This window comes from Myotis brandtii, unplaced genomic scaffold (genome assembly GCF_000412655.1).
Source record: "Myotis brandtii unplaced genomic scaffold, ASM41265v1 scaffold474, whole genome shotgun sequence".
Lineage (NCBI taxonomy): Eukaryota > Metazoa > Chordata > Mammalia > Chiroptera > Vespertilionidae > Myotis > Myotis brandtii.
The window spans coordinates 23,884-37,377 of NW_005368113.1; the positions used below are offsets into that span (position 1 = coordinate 23,884).

The window sequence follows — 13,494 nt, forward strand, 5'->3', positions numbered from 1 at the left end:
GGGTAGTTTCTGGCACATTCCTCATGGCTCATCATTTCTCACCACCTTCAACAGAGCCATGGCCCCTGGTTCGGACCATTGGATCCTATCTTTTGTTTCTTGCCTTGAGTCATTTTCAAATTAAGAGTCAGGGGACTGGAGGATTTGGAGGTGCCCTCTTGAGACACATCTGTCCCACTCCCTCCAGTCTTCCCAGGCCACCAGGTTCTCAATCTCAGCTGAATTCTACTTCTTCCCATTGTCTCCTCCTCCTCCTCCTCCTCCTCCTCGCAGCCTTCTCCGATCATCTTAACCAAAACACCACACCTCTATCACTCCCTATCCTCTTACCATCCAGGGTATTTCATTATATAACCCACAACTCTCTCATGTTTCATGTTCTATGTTTATCTATTTTCCCCCACCTGGCATGCAACTCTATAAGGACAGGGACTCATCCCGTCCAGCATGTGGGGCCTGTCAGATCCTCACAAGGAAGCGTTTGCGTTTTAATGACTGTAAGTGGAATTCGTCTTTCTTATTCGCCTTTGAGCAATAGGTTTGAGTGGGGAAACGTGGGCACCTCCTCCAGCCAGGAGCTATATGCTTGCATCTCGTTTAATCTTCACAATGGCTTTTGGAAGGAAGGAAGGAGTCATTTATTCCCTCTTTCACTCATCCACATGATCATCCGACAAATACATATTGAGCACCCTGAGCGCCAGGAATGCCCAATGAAAAAAAATAGATATAACATGAGCCTTTATGGAGCTTCAAAGTCTATCCGTTCGTTTTCCTCAAATGAGGAAAGTGAGGCTGAGAGCCTGGGCCAGTATTCTTGGGTTCAAGAGGGAAAAGGGGCTGAGAAATCTGCTTTCTTGGGCCACTGTAAATCCTTTGTATCCCAGGTCTATTAATGAGATATAAAACCCTGTACAACAAAGATCTCATAGCACTTTACTCTCCACCATAAAAGAGGGATTCATCCATCCATCCATCCATATTTTTGAGCCCTGCTTAACAATGTGTTGCCATGCTTTCTCCCACCGCTCCTATTCATATTCTGGCCTTCAAAGTTCCTAACATGGACCACTTGTGAATTGCAACCCCACAGTCACAGTCCCTTCCTTATCTCCTTTCAGAGGTAAAGTTTTGCCAACGGCTTGGGGTCCACTGGGACAACCAGCTCCTCCTTCACGCCAACTACCTTGGGGGCTGGTAATAGTGCCCCAGCCTGAGACGGTGCACTTCTGGCCATCTCGAGGGCAGTGATCTGTCAGGTTGATGGGCTTCACACTGGGCCCTGTGGATGCTGGTTCGCGTAGTCGAAGGAGCATCAGGTCGTGGTTGTGGTCCTCACTGTCGCCACTGAAGCAGGGATGTGGGATGGACTGGGCCACAGCCCTTTCCTGCCCTGACCCACTCTTATTCTGCAGGCTGTGCTCTCCCAAGCGGACCGTGTACCTCCTGTAATGATGGGGATTAGTTTGGGATGCAGCCCCGTCATTACAGTCCCCTCCGAACCAGGCGTCCAGGCTCCCTGCTCCCTCTTCTCTCAGACCTCTTCCCTTAGAGGCCTGGCACCCAGCTCTCTCTTTCCCAAGGTAAAACCCAGCCCCCTCTTTCACCAGGCCCAACCCACCTCTGCCCCAGGCACCCACTCACGGTTTTTTACAATGGGCTGCCGTGAGGACCCAGTTGTCATCTATGAGGACACCCCCGCATAGCAGCTGGTTTCCCTGGAACAAGGCTGTCTGCCAAGGCTGCGAATTGGACTTGCACGGCTGGCCCCCCAGCACCTTGTTCTCCTGTGCCCTCCAGTGCCCTGCAGCAGGAGGGAGAGGTTGCATCGCCACCCCTGGGGCAGCGGAGGGGGGGGATGAGGGTGGAGGAGGGCAGGAAAACCAGTGGGTTCAAAGGGACACACCCCAGGTTCTCTGCCTGCCTCCCTCCTGTGTTCACACACCCTCATGTGTGGGGCTCCCGGCTGGCACATGCCGCCACACACATTCACAGGTATACTCGCTGAACTCCGTGAGTCATCACACAGAGTCACACACCCAAGCATGCTCCCACATGCTCCTACACTCCCATGTGTGTCTTCTGCCCTCGGCAAGCAGCCCCCAAGCTAGGTGTGCTCATGCAAATTTACACCATCCCCTGACACTCTCCTACCTGCTGTCCCCAGAGCCATGCCTCCACCCGCCCCCACCAACGCCAGCCCCAGAACCCCCACATGCGATCACACACCTCACACCTCCCTCACCCACCACAGGCACCCACACAGCCACCACGGCGAGCACACAGGCTCACACTCACCCCCGGTGCCGGCCGGCCCTCCTCACCTGCACAGGCTTCCAGCAGCAAGAGCAGGAAGATCCAGGTGCACATGGCAGCAGGCGGTGGGCGTCCCATGCTGAGGCCTGGGGGAGGGAGAGCCTGGGCTGAGAGAGGAGGAGGGGGGAGCCTGAAATCCTAGTAGGTTCGTGGGATTGGGGGTCCAGGGGAGCAGAGCATCCAGAGCTGTTCTTCTGGGTCCTGTGGGAGGAAGGGGCTGGGACCCAGAACCTGGGTCTTAGAAGGGGGTGGGGCCCCCGATTCCTGAATCTGAGGAGAGAGGGGGCTGCGGGTCTGGGTTTTTAGGTTCCCAGGGAGAAGGGAGTTAGTATCCCGGACTCCTCCTGAATCTTGGGGAAGAGGAGGCTGGGGCTCAGATTCCCGGGGCTGGAAGGAGGAGGGGCTCTCTGGTTAAAGTCCTGGGCCTGAAGGAGGAGGGGCCCGGGTCCAGGTGCCAGGCTCTGAGAGGCCAGGGGGCGGGGCCACCTACTGATTCTGACCCAGAGGAAGGGGCCCCAGGAGCTCACTCTGCCTGGTCCAGGGACCTGGAGCCTTTTAACTGGGACTCCCCGCCTCCTGCTCCGCCTCCTCCCGCCCTGAGCTGACAGAGCAGCCTGGGCTGGAGTGAGGAGGGGCTGCGGGGCTGAGGGGCTGAAGGGAAATTCTGGAGGGAGGAGGGGCTGGATTCTCGGGGTGCAGAGGCCAGGGAGAGGAGCTCAGTGCTGTGACTCCTGGGTCTGAAACAGAAAGGACTGGGGGGCTCAGACGTCTGTCTAGGTCTGAGAAGAGAAGGGGGCTGAGGACTCAGCCTCCTGCGTCTGAATGAGGAGCGGGAGGATGTCTGGACTCCTACATACAGGGATGAGAGGGCTTGGGGCCCGGACTCTGGGACTGAGGGAGGAAGGGGGGAAGGGGAAAGGGGGGCTGCTGCCAGTAACCCCCAATAGAAGCAAGGCAAGTCTTCTTGGTTAGGACACCTGAGGGCGGGTCGGCCCCGCCCGCTGTCCCCTGAGAGGGTGGGATCTGGGCAGGCAGGTTTGGGAGGCACCGTGACCTGGTTTCCCCTTCCTCTGGGGGCGACCGGACCAGCCTGACAGAACCCAGGAGGCTTGCTGCAATAGGGCTGATGGGGACACACTTCAGGCAGGACCGATGAAGGGCTCCGGGGAAATTTTAACGCGGTGACGGTTCCCTACCAGCGCTCCACCGCCCGTCCGTTGCCCTTCCTCCATCCCACGACCCAAGCAGAAAGCAGAAAGGGCTCCATGCATTTATTGCAAAACCACCCATTGGATCTGAAGAAACCCAGACTCTCCCCTCGACTTCACCCAGATGGTCCAGGGCAGGATTCAAACCCAGGACCCGCCCAAAGCAGGGCTGCAAGGGGTGGGACCAGACCCTTCCTGCTCGCCAATGGGGGAAAGCTATAGCACCCCTGACGTCACGGGGGCGGGGACTCTGACAAAGGAGGAGGCGGGGCCACACGGGCTGGAGTCCAGCGGAGACCTCTCATTGGGCAAAGTTCCGAGGGGCGGGGCTATTGCCAGCCTGGGGTTGAGTCACCAGGTGGTGCTGTTGCACAAGGTGGTAGTTCTTGCTGCCATCTTAGAGCTGGAATCAGGAGGCTACAAGTGTCTTCCTGCTCCATCCCCAGGGGGCGGAGCCTAAGTATCCAGAAGGCTTCTCTCCAGGACAGCTGAGGGCACGGGTGGAGACCATGGAGGCTGGACCCCTCCCTACCCGGTGCCCCGCCCCCCGTCATCCAAGGCATGAGGGCTCAGTATTCCTCCATCGTCTTTCTGATCCAGCGCACGTAGTGGCAAACGCTACTATAGACGGCGGGGTGCCGAGGTCGGGAGCAGGGCTCTGAGCCCCCAGACACCACACCAGCCAGAGTCCCATGGCAAACCAGGGGGCCCCCAGAGTCGCCCTGTGCGCGGGAGAAAAGCAGAGAAACGGTTAGGCCCGTCTCACGACTAGTATGACATCACACAGACCACCCGGTTTCCGCTCCCCTGACACCCAGACATCCAGGTCTCCAGACCCTCCGCCCTCAGACCCAGGAGGAAAAGCTCACAGCCTTCACCCCTCCCTGGGACCGAGCATTCTGGGCCCCTAGCACCCTCTTCCCCCAGGACTTGGAGCTCAGACCCCCAACTCCCCCCTTTCTTAGATCTATCAATCCTGGTGCTGGCACCAGTGTCTTAGCAGGATCCCCACCCTCCACCTCCTTCCCAGAGTAGATCTCACCTGACAGGAGCCGCGGCCCCCCTCCCACAGGCCGGCACAGAGCATGCGCTTGGAGATTTGGCCGGGATATGCCCGCCGGCAGAGTCTGGGCTCCAGGATGCTGATGTTGGCACACTGCAGCGTGAGTGGGTACTCCACTGTTGGGGAAGGAGGTCACAGAGGATCAGCAGCTTTACTCATCTCATTCAGCATCCTCCCTGTCCATTTCTTTTTTAAAAATCTATACTAATAAAAGGGTAATATGCTAATTAGACCGGGAGACCTTCCGGATGTCCTTCTGGACAAAGGCATGGTGGCAGGGCTGAGGCAGAGGCGGTTAGGGGCGATCAGACCAGCAGGGGAGGGTAGTTGGGGGTGATCAGGCCAGCAGGGGGGAGGGGCAGTTGGGGGTGAGCAGGCCGGCAGGGGGGGCAGTTTGGGTCAAGCAGCCCAGCAGGCAGAGTTGTTAGGGGTGATCAGGCAGCGGGGGAGGCAGTTGGGGGCAAGCAGGCTGGCAGGCAGAGTGGTTAGGGGCGATCAGGCAGGCAAGCAGGTGAGCGGTTAGGAGCCAGTGGTCCCGGATTGAGAGAGGGCCTAAACTGGCAGTTGGACAGCCCCCGAGGGGTCCCAGATTGGAGAGGGTGCAGGCTGAGCTGAGGGACACCCCCTCCCCATGCATGAATTTCATGCACCGGGCCACTAATATATATGTATATATATATTTTCTTATTGATTTCAGAGAGGAAGAGAGAGATAAAAACATCAATGATGAGAGAGAATCATTGATTGGCTGCACCCTGGACGCCCCCTACTGGGGTTTGAGCCCCTAACCTGGGCGTATGCCCTGATCAGGAATCCAACTGTGACCTCCTGGTTCATAGGTCAATGCTCAACCACTAAAGCACGCGGCTGGGCTCCCCCTCCATTTCTTAAGGAGGATCCTTGGAACCACAGCATAAGATTCTCCAAGATAGAAACAAAGACAGTGGCAAAGAGACAGAATCATAGCATAGAAGGGGAATGGTTGTATATGAAGAAGGAGAAAGGGAGAAAGAGAAACAGAAAGATGCAGGGGGCGGGGGGGGGGGGAAGACACAGAGAGGCAAGAGACAAGAAGAGGCACATATATAATTTACATAGAAAATATAGAGACCATGCCAGGAGCTAGAAACCTCTTAAGAGGAAAGAAATTCTCAGAGGAGGCCATGAAGTAATAGAAATGTGCCCAGAGATATCCGGTGAGAAGGCTGTGAGTTAAAGGGGAGGAGACATTTATCGGGAGATGGTCATTGATACTGACAGAGATAAAGATTTAGAGATACGAGGTAGAGATAGAGGGAGTTACCGCATATAGAGATAGACATGGATATAAATATGCATATGTCCATGTATATAATGTGCAAAAATTACAGACGTGGATGCAAACTCAGGTGCATCCAGGGGGTTGGTGGATAAACCGGAGACTGTTGTGGTTTGGCCTGCAGGGGGCCACCTGCACTCTCTCCAATATTGGTAGCTCTTGTGGGAATGAATGTGAGTAAGAACCCTGACTGTTAGGTAGAATCTCCCAGGTTTTAGATGTTGGCAGCGACAAATTCAGACATTATTTTTCAAGACACTTGGAAAATCAGCACTGATGTGGGAAGATGTGGGAAGCCAAATTTGGCTAATAGGTCTTTGATTTCTGACTCTGAGAATAGAAGGCCTTATTTGGATTCTAAGATACATATATTTTTTCACATTTAAACGCCCCAAAATCAGGAGGTGAGTTCCAGTAAATGGTATCTCACAAGGGTCAATGGAACCCCCCCCCATTCTCAATAATATGAGAATAAATAATATGAGGTGCAATAATGATGCACCTTATAATGTATAGCATCTTAGATTTGCTGGAATATATGGGTGGAGAGATAGATCAATAGATAGAGGATAGACATGAAAGGCAGAGACAGAGAAGGAGGAGGGAGTTAGACCCACAGCGTGAGATGTAAGGGAGTGTGTCATGGGCAAGGCTGTACCTATGGGGCTGGACACGGCCCCCCAGCCTGAGATGAGGCACTGGGTGCCGGGGGAGACGCAGGTCTGGCTGATGTTGAGGGGCTGCACGGCAGGACCCAGGCGTGCCTTCCTGGGCAGACGGATCAGCATGATGTCGTTATTGTGGTCTTGGGCTCTAAGGTCCTGGTTGAACCCAGGGTGGGGGAAGAAGTCCGTGACCCGCAACAGCTGCTCTGGGCCCTCCCATTTCCAGAGGTGGTGCTCCCCGAGGCGGACCCACAGATACCTGCAGGGACAGACCTCAGGGGTCAAAATCCGTGTCCACCACGGTGTTAGGTGACTCTCCACACACTACGTATCCTCTCTGGGTCCCCATCATATGTGTGACCCAAGAGTGCTGTGTGATTTTAAGCCAGGCGCACACCCTCTCTGGGCCTCTGCTCCCCACTCCATCCCTTTGTCTGCCTGGGCATTTGTAACTCTCCTCCAAAGCTCACACCCTTCCCCAGGTCCGTGCCAACGGGTCTGCCTTCGTCATTGCCCCACCTGCTGCCTTGTTGGTGACCTGTGTCCCCTGGAACTAGGTAAGCACATGGGGGCTCCACCTACAGCACAGAAACAGCCCCACCCCTGCCCCCGCAGGTTTGGTGGCTTCTGTGAGGAGTGGCTGTTTGTGCCTTCCAGTGTGTTTGCAGGAGGTGGATAGGATATGGAAAATCCCCAACTCGGGAGTCAGCGGTGGCCTCGGGCTTTTCCGATCTGCCATATCTCTAACCCTCCAATGCGTTTCCCCCTGAGGTGTAACCTCGAGCCTTCTCACTGTGCTTCTCTTCACTTGTTCTGCTCTGGGGCCATGGCCTGGTCAGCTGGCGACGTTCTGGGGGTCTACATATCCATCCCATTGCACAACCTCCGACCTCTCACAGGAGGGGCCAGGCTGTTCCCGGAGAACGCTGGGTTCGAGGAGTGTGAGGTTATTTCTATCTCTGTGTCTCTCTGTCACTGTGTTGCCTCCGCAACTAGCCCTTTCCCCACTCAAACTCATACTTGCCCCTTCATCCCTTCCACCTCCACCCCTCTTTGCTTCTCCTTCTCTGTGTTTGGAGCTGAAATCTAGCCTGGTGTGCAGACCTTGAGCTGCAACAGGCCCCGTCATGGAGCAATGCATGATGGGACATTCCCGCACAGCATCCTGTAAACAATACCTGTGCTTCATTCCTGAAGAGCATCAGAACAGAGTGGACAGCTCCATTCCAGAGATAGGCAAACAGGATTTCTGCCTCAGGTGGATTCTATATGATTCCATTAGAATGCTCAGAATCTAAAGCTCTAGGATTCTAACATCCTAGGAACCCACAAATTCTAGATTTCTATGAGGCTAATGTTCTAGAATGTCATGAATCCCAAATTGTACTGTTCTAGATTTCTCTAGATCAAATATTCTAGGTTTTAAAAATTATCAGAATTAAATCTAGGACATAACAAGCCTAAAATTCTAATATTTTGAAGCAATCGCACAAGATTGTTATCATTCCAGAATTCTACGAAGCTATGACTGGAAATTTGAAAATCTAGGGTTCAAATAGTTGGAGACCCTAGAATTCTCTGAAAAGTGTGGGGATTTTAAGAATCTGGAATCATAGCATTCTGCCATATTAAATCCAACAAATTCTAGATGTTTATGAAGAGAACCTTCTAGAATTTTCTTGGTTCAAGATTCTGAATGTTACAAATCACAGTATTCTAGGACTATGAGTGTCTATATTTGATGAATCCAGACAGAAGACTCTGAATCTAAGATTTTAATATTGCTCTGTCCAGTACAACTAGTTCCGATTGAGATGTGTCAGACATGTAAAATCCACGTCCGGTTTCAAAGGCTTACACACACACACACACACACACACACACAAGAATAAACGATGACATTTGTAGATATTTAAACATTGATTACATGTCAAAGTAATATTTAAAGTTAAATCCATTATTAAAATGAAATCTTGTTTTTCTTTTGCAACGTGTCTACTAGAAATGTTAAATTTAAATGGCTGGTGGTATATTTCATCGCCAGCGCTGCTCTGGACTTCTAAGATTCTAGGATTCTCTGAGGCTCCTGTAGAATCTCGTCGATCCAAGATTTTAGGAGTCTGCAGTTCTGGATTACCCTGGGCCAGAGTCGAGGATTCTAAGGGTGTAAATTTCCAATCATAGACTCTTAGAACCAGATGATTAAAAACTCTAGAATTAGGAAAAGTTGACAAATTTGTAATTTTGAGTTGAACTTCTGGGAAGAGAAATAGAGGCTCAGCCCTTCTGGCCCACAGCTCCCTCCCTCCTCTTCCAGAGCCTTTGTCCACCTCACTCTTTCCTCACACGACGCCTTCTCCCCAGAGCGGTCACTCACGGCTTGTAGCAGTGGGCAGCTGTGAGCAGCCAGCGGTCACTGATGAGGGTCGCCCCGCAGAATAGGTGCGTGCGGAAGAAGAGGCCTGCCTGCCAGGGCTGCGAGTTGGGGTGGCATTCCTGAGCCCCAATGGCTCTGGTGTCTGCCCAGCTGTTCCCTGCGGGCAGGTGGGAGGCAGAGGGGGGTCAGTGAAGAGCAAGGTGGGAGGGCTGGGGGGAGAGGCAGAGACGCCTGGAGGGCAGGAGCAGAAGGCTGGGGGCATGAAGGGCAAAGTGGAGAGGCTGCTGGGGCCCTAGAGGGTCCGCGGGATAGACAGGGAGGATGGCAGGAGCCTCACCTGCCAGGAGAGAAAGCAGAGCACAGACAAATCCCAGCTGCATGACCTCTGGGCGCCTGGGTCCTGGCATCTGGCCCTGGTGTCCCTGCTTCTTTATGGTTCGCCATGCCATCTCCTTCCTCCTCCCTGGGGCCACCCTGTGATTAATTGGGGTTGGGAAATGTCACTGGGGGAGGAGGAAGCCCTGGGGCCTGGCCTGGATGCCTCGAGAGGGAGCCATACAGGGGGCTCCCCTGTTAGAAAGAGCTGACTGCCCGCTGGGCCAGGGCTTGACTACATGGGGAAGGGGGCCTAGGACATAGAATCCTCCTGGTGTCTCCAAAGAGGGGGAGCCCTCGTTCCCCATGACCTCCAGGTACCGGATCTACATGCAGGACAGCCAGCGGCCTGAAGGAGGATGAGGGTGAGGAGGAAGATCCCTAAGGCGGGCTCTGGAGTCTTGAATGACCAATGAACAGGAGCCCTGCACAGAAATCAGGCTGGAGGTGGGAGAAGAACCAGGACTCAGAGGCAAGAAGATGGGATGTGGCTGAGGTGGGGAAAGAAAAAGAAATCAAAGGGAGAGGGAGATAGAGACACAGAAAGATAGAGATAGAGAGAGAGAGAGAGCGAGAGAGAGAGAGAGAGAGAGAGAGAGAGGAGAGTCTCTGACTCTGACTGTTTGAGAAATACGGTCCCAACGGGATTCACACACACTTGCCATAACCTACTCCCTTCCTCACATCCTCACACCACGAGGCCCCCGGTGGCCCACCTGCCTGGAACCAGCACTTTTCCCTTTCTCTTATTATCCCCAGATCTTGGCTAAGTGCGGAGAACATTCTCTTGTCTTTTTTTTTTTTTCTCATCCATGTCCTCCCCTCTGTTGTCCTTCCCATCACCCCATTCTTGTTGCTTCTCTTCCTCTCTTTCATCATCTGATGGGCAGCCCAGGAAGGGCCAAGCCCAGGTCTGATTAATCACTGCTTCCCCAGAATCATCCAGTTCAGGCTCGACTCCTGGATATGTTAATTGAATGAGTGAATGTCTTTCTCAATATCCTTCTTTTCCTAGTGAACTCCTACTCATCCTTCAAGACCCAACCTAAATACCACCTCCTACAGGAAGTCTTCTGTGATTTCTCCAGGCGGAGTCCCTCTTTTCCTCCCCAGAGCACTCACCACCTCTTCCACGTGCCACGAGCCTGATTGACAAACTGGTCTGGGCTCCCTTTGCATGTCCTCACAAGGACGTAGCAGTTTGGAGCATGAATTCTGGACCTGAACAACCTGGATCTGAATCTTAATGCTGGCAATCACTAGGTGTGTGAACTTGAGCAGGTCCCGGGACGTCTCTCCGCCGAGGGCGTAGGGGGGTTGACTCACACTTGTGAGGATAATGTCTGGCACATTGTGAGTATTACACACCTGTGTCTGTCCGTCTCCTACAGAGCCCTGCACTGCTCCGGGGACTGCAGTTGTCTTAACTCCCTCTCCAGACAAGCAAGTCTGGAGACCAAGGACTGAATACCCACTATGCACTTAGTGCCATACTAACTGCTTTTAGAACGTCTTGACAGCTGCCTTTATGGACTGTGTACTCTGTACCTGGCCGTTAGGTAAGCATTGCATGTAGACCAGTGGTTCTCAACCTTCTGGCCCTTTAAATACAGTTCCTCATGTTGTGACCCAACCATAAAATTATTTTCGTTGCTACTTCATCACTGTAATGTTGCTACTGTTATGAATCGTCATGTAAATATCTGATATGCAGGATGGTCTTAGGCGACCCCTGTGAAAGGGTCGTTCGACCGCCAAAGGGGTCTCGACCCACAGGTTGAGAACCGCTGATGTATACTATCTCATTTACTTCTCACAAGAGTCTTTTTCATCTCAATTTCACAGGAAGTGGGGATGGGAATTAAGGTAGAGCCGTCAATGTCACACAATAAGTTATAGAAATACATTTCCTTCCAGAACTGGTGAACTCCTCCTTATCCTTTAAAACCCCATGCAGCCCTAGCTGGGTGGCTCGGTTGGTTGGCGCTTCATCCCATACACCAAAAGGTTGCCTGTTCAATTCCCAGTGTGGACACATGGTTGGGTTTTGAGTTCAATCCCAGGTCAGGGCGTTTAGAGGAGGCAACTAATTGATGTTTCTCTCTCATGTCAATGTTTCTCTCCCTTCCTCTCTCTCTAAAGTCAATAAAAACTTATCCTAGAGTGAGGATTAAAGAAAACAGCAACCCATGCAATGCCTCCTCATCTGTGAAGACATCCCTGACTCCTTTAAGGAGAGACCTTGCCACCTGGCCAGCGTGGCTCAGTGGTTGAGCATCAACCTAGGAACCAGGAGGTCATGGTTCAATTCCTGGTCAGGGCACACACCCAGGTGGTGGGCTCCATGCCCAGTAGGGGGCGTGCAGGAAGCAGCTGATCAATGATTCTCATCATTGATATTTCTCTCTCTCTCTCCCTGTTCCTTCCTCTCTGAAATCAACCATATGTGTGTGTGCGTGTGCATGCATGTGTGTGTGTGTGTGTGTGTGTGTGTGTGTGTATATTAGAGGCCCAGTGCATGAAATTCGTGCATGGGGGGTGGGGGGAGGGAAGGTCCCTCAGCCCGGCCTGCACCATCTGCAATCCAGGACCCCTCAGGGGATGTCCAACTGCCTCTCACAATCTGGGACTGCTGACTCCTAACTGCTCACCTGCCTGCCTGCCTGATAGCCCCTAACTGCTCCCCTGCTGGTCTGATTGCCCCTAACCACCTCTGCCTTGCCCTGACCCAGGACCTGGGCTTCCCTTCCTCTGGATGGCTGCAGGCACTCAGGACCTGTGCCAGCTTTGCCCGGGCCGGCCGCAGCTGCAGGAGACCATGGGCGGGTAGCTTCACCTGGGCCGCAGCCGTAGGTGCTGGGGCCTGGGACCTCAGGACGGGCAGCTTGTCCCTCTCCTGGGCCATAGGTGCAGGCGCTGGCACCTGGGACCACGGGGTGTGTGGCTTGCCCCTCTCCCAGGCCACAGGTGCAGACGCAGCCACTGGCGCACGGGAGCATGGGGGGGACGACTTGTCCCTCTCCCAGGCCACAGCCTAGCCGGTCCCCATTCCTCTCTCGCGAGCTCATTTGTGTCTGGCTGGTCCCCATTCCTCTCTCCCCAGTGTTGTTTGAGCCATGGCGGTGTGACAGCGTGACAACGTGATGACCATTTGCATATTAGCTCTTTATTATATAGGATATATATATACACACACACACACACACACACACACACACACATTGCCTGGCCAATGTTGCTCAGTAGTTGAGCATTGACCTATGAACCAGAAGGTCACGGTTTGATTCCTGGTTAGGGCACATGCCCAGGTTGCAGGCTTGATCCCCATTAGGGGGTGTGCAGGAGGCAGCCAATTAATGATTCTCATCATTGATGTTTCTATCAGTCTCTCCTTCTTTCTTCCTCTCTGAAATCAATAACAATACATTTTTTTAAAAAACAGAAGAGACCTTGGCCCCTCCTCGGGGCACACTGTACCTTTTTCTCTGACAGCATTGACCGATTTATGTTATTATTATTTTTTTAATTTCAACGGTGTATTGCCCAGCTGGTGTCGCTCAGTGGTTGAGTGTCAACCTATGAACCAAGAGATCACGGTTCAATTCTGGTCAGGTCACATGCCCAGGTTGCAGGCTTGATACCTAGTGCAGGGTGTGCAGGAGGCAGCCGATAAATGTTTCTCTCTCATCCTTGATGTTTCTCTCTCTCTCTCTCTCTCTCTCTCTCTCTCTCTCTCTCTCCTTTCCTCTCTAAAATCAATAAAAAATATTTTAAAGAAATGTATTGAGTGGCTTCTGTGTACCAGGTACTGACTAGGTGCTTAGAAAAACACAAGTGAATAAATGAGACTCCCTGCCCTCATGGACTGGGTGGGAGGGGGAAGGGGACAGATCATTTGGGAGTAAACAAATAAATGAGATAGTTTCTGCTATGACAAGTGCTCCAAAAAAATAAATTAAAAATAAACAAAGCAATAGATTGGTGACTTGGGGGGAACGCCTTTAGCCAGGGCAATCCTGGAGGGCCTCTCGGAGGAGGGCACCTTGGCGTGAAGACCTGCATGCCCAGAATGTAAGATCTGCCTGTCGCCTTGACCTGCGTAGCAGCTCCGTGAGGGTAGGGCCCAGTCACCCCTGGGAACTGATGTAGGACAGGGTTCCATAAACTCTGGA

General features: G+C 53.0%; 2 protein-coding genes across 6 annotated transcripts in view; both read right to left on the reverse strand.

Annotated features, from left to right (window-relative positions):
• Positions 1 to 2,904, reverse strand: part of KLK8 (kallikrein-related peptidase 8) — a 5,196-nt gene extending 2,292 nt beyond the window's left edge. The window contains exons 1-4 of one of the 5 annotated variants that reach the window (XM_005875883.2): positions 2,807 to 2,904; positions 2,325 to 2,402; positions 1,645 to 1,804; positions 1,187 to 1,446 (exon numbers count right to left, since the gene is read on the reverse strand). In XM_005875883.2, coding sequence (XP_005875945.1) covers positions 1,187 to 1,446; positions 1,645 to 1,804; positions 2,325 to 2,394 — 490 coding nt within the window. In that variant the 5' untranslated portion in view covers positions 2,395 to 2,402; positions 2,807 to 2,904. Of the gene's footprint in view, positions 1 to 1,186; positions 1,447 to 1,644; positions 1,838 to 2,324; positions 2,424 to 2,806 lie in introns of all 5 variants that reach the window. The other 4 variants (XM_014547445.1, XM_014547446.1, XM_014547448.1 and 1 more) reach the window with 4 other exon arrangements.
• A 495-nt stretch (positions 2,905 to 3,399) lies between these two features.
• KLK9 (kallikrein-related peptidase 9) lies at positions 3,400 to 9,328 on the reverse strand. Its single transcript, XM_005875882.2, has 5 exons — positions 9,285 to 9,328; positions 8,948 to 9,104; positions 6,564 to 6,829; positions 4,567 to 4,703; positions 3,400 to 4,246 (listed from the first exon to the last, which is right to left on the reverse strand). Exons 1-5 carry the CDS (start codon positions 9,325 to 9,327, stop codon positions 4,094 to 4,096), a joined length of 756 nt encoding a protein of 251 aa, XP_005875944.1. The 5' UTR covers position 9,328; the 3' UTR covers positions 3,400 to 4,093.
• Positions 9,329 to 13,494: the final 4,166 nt, after the last annotated feature.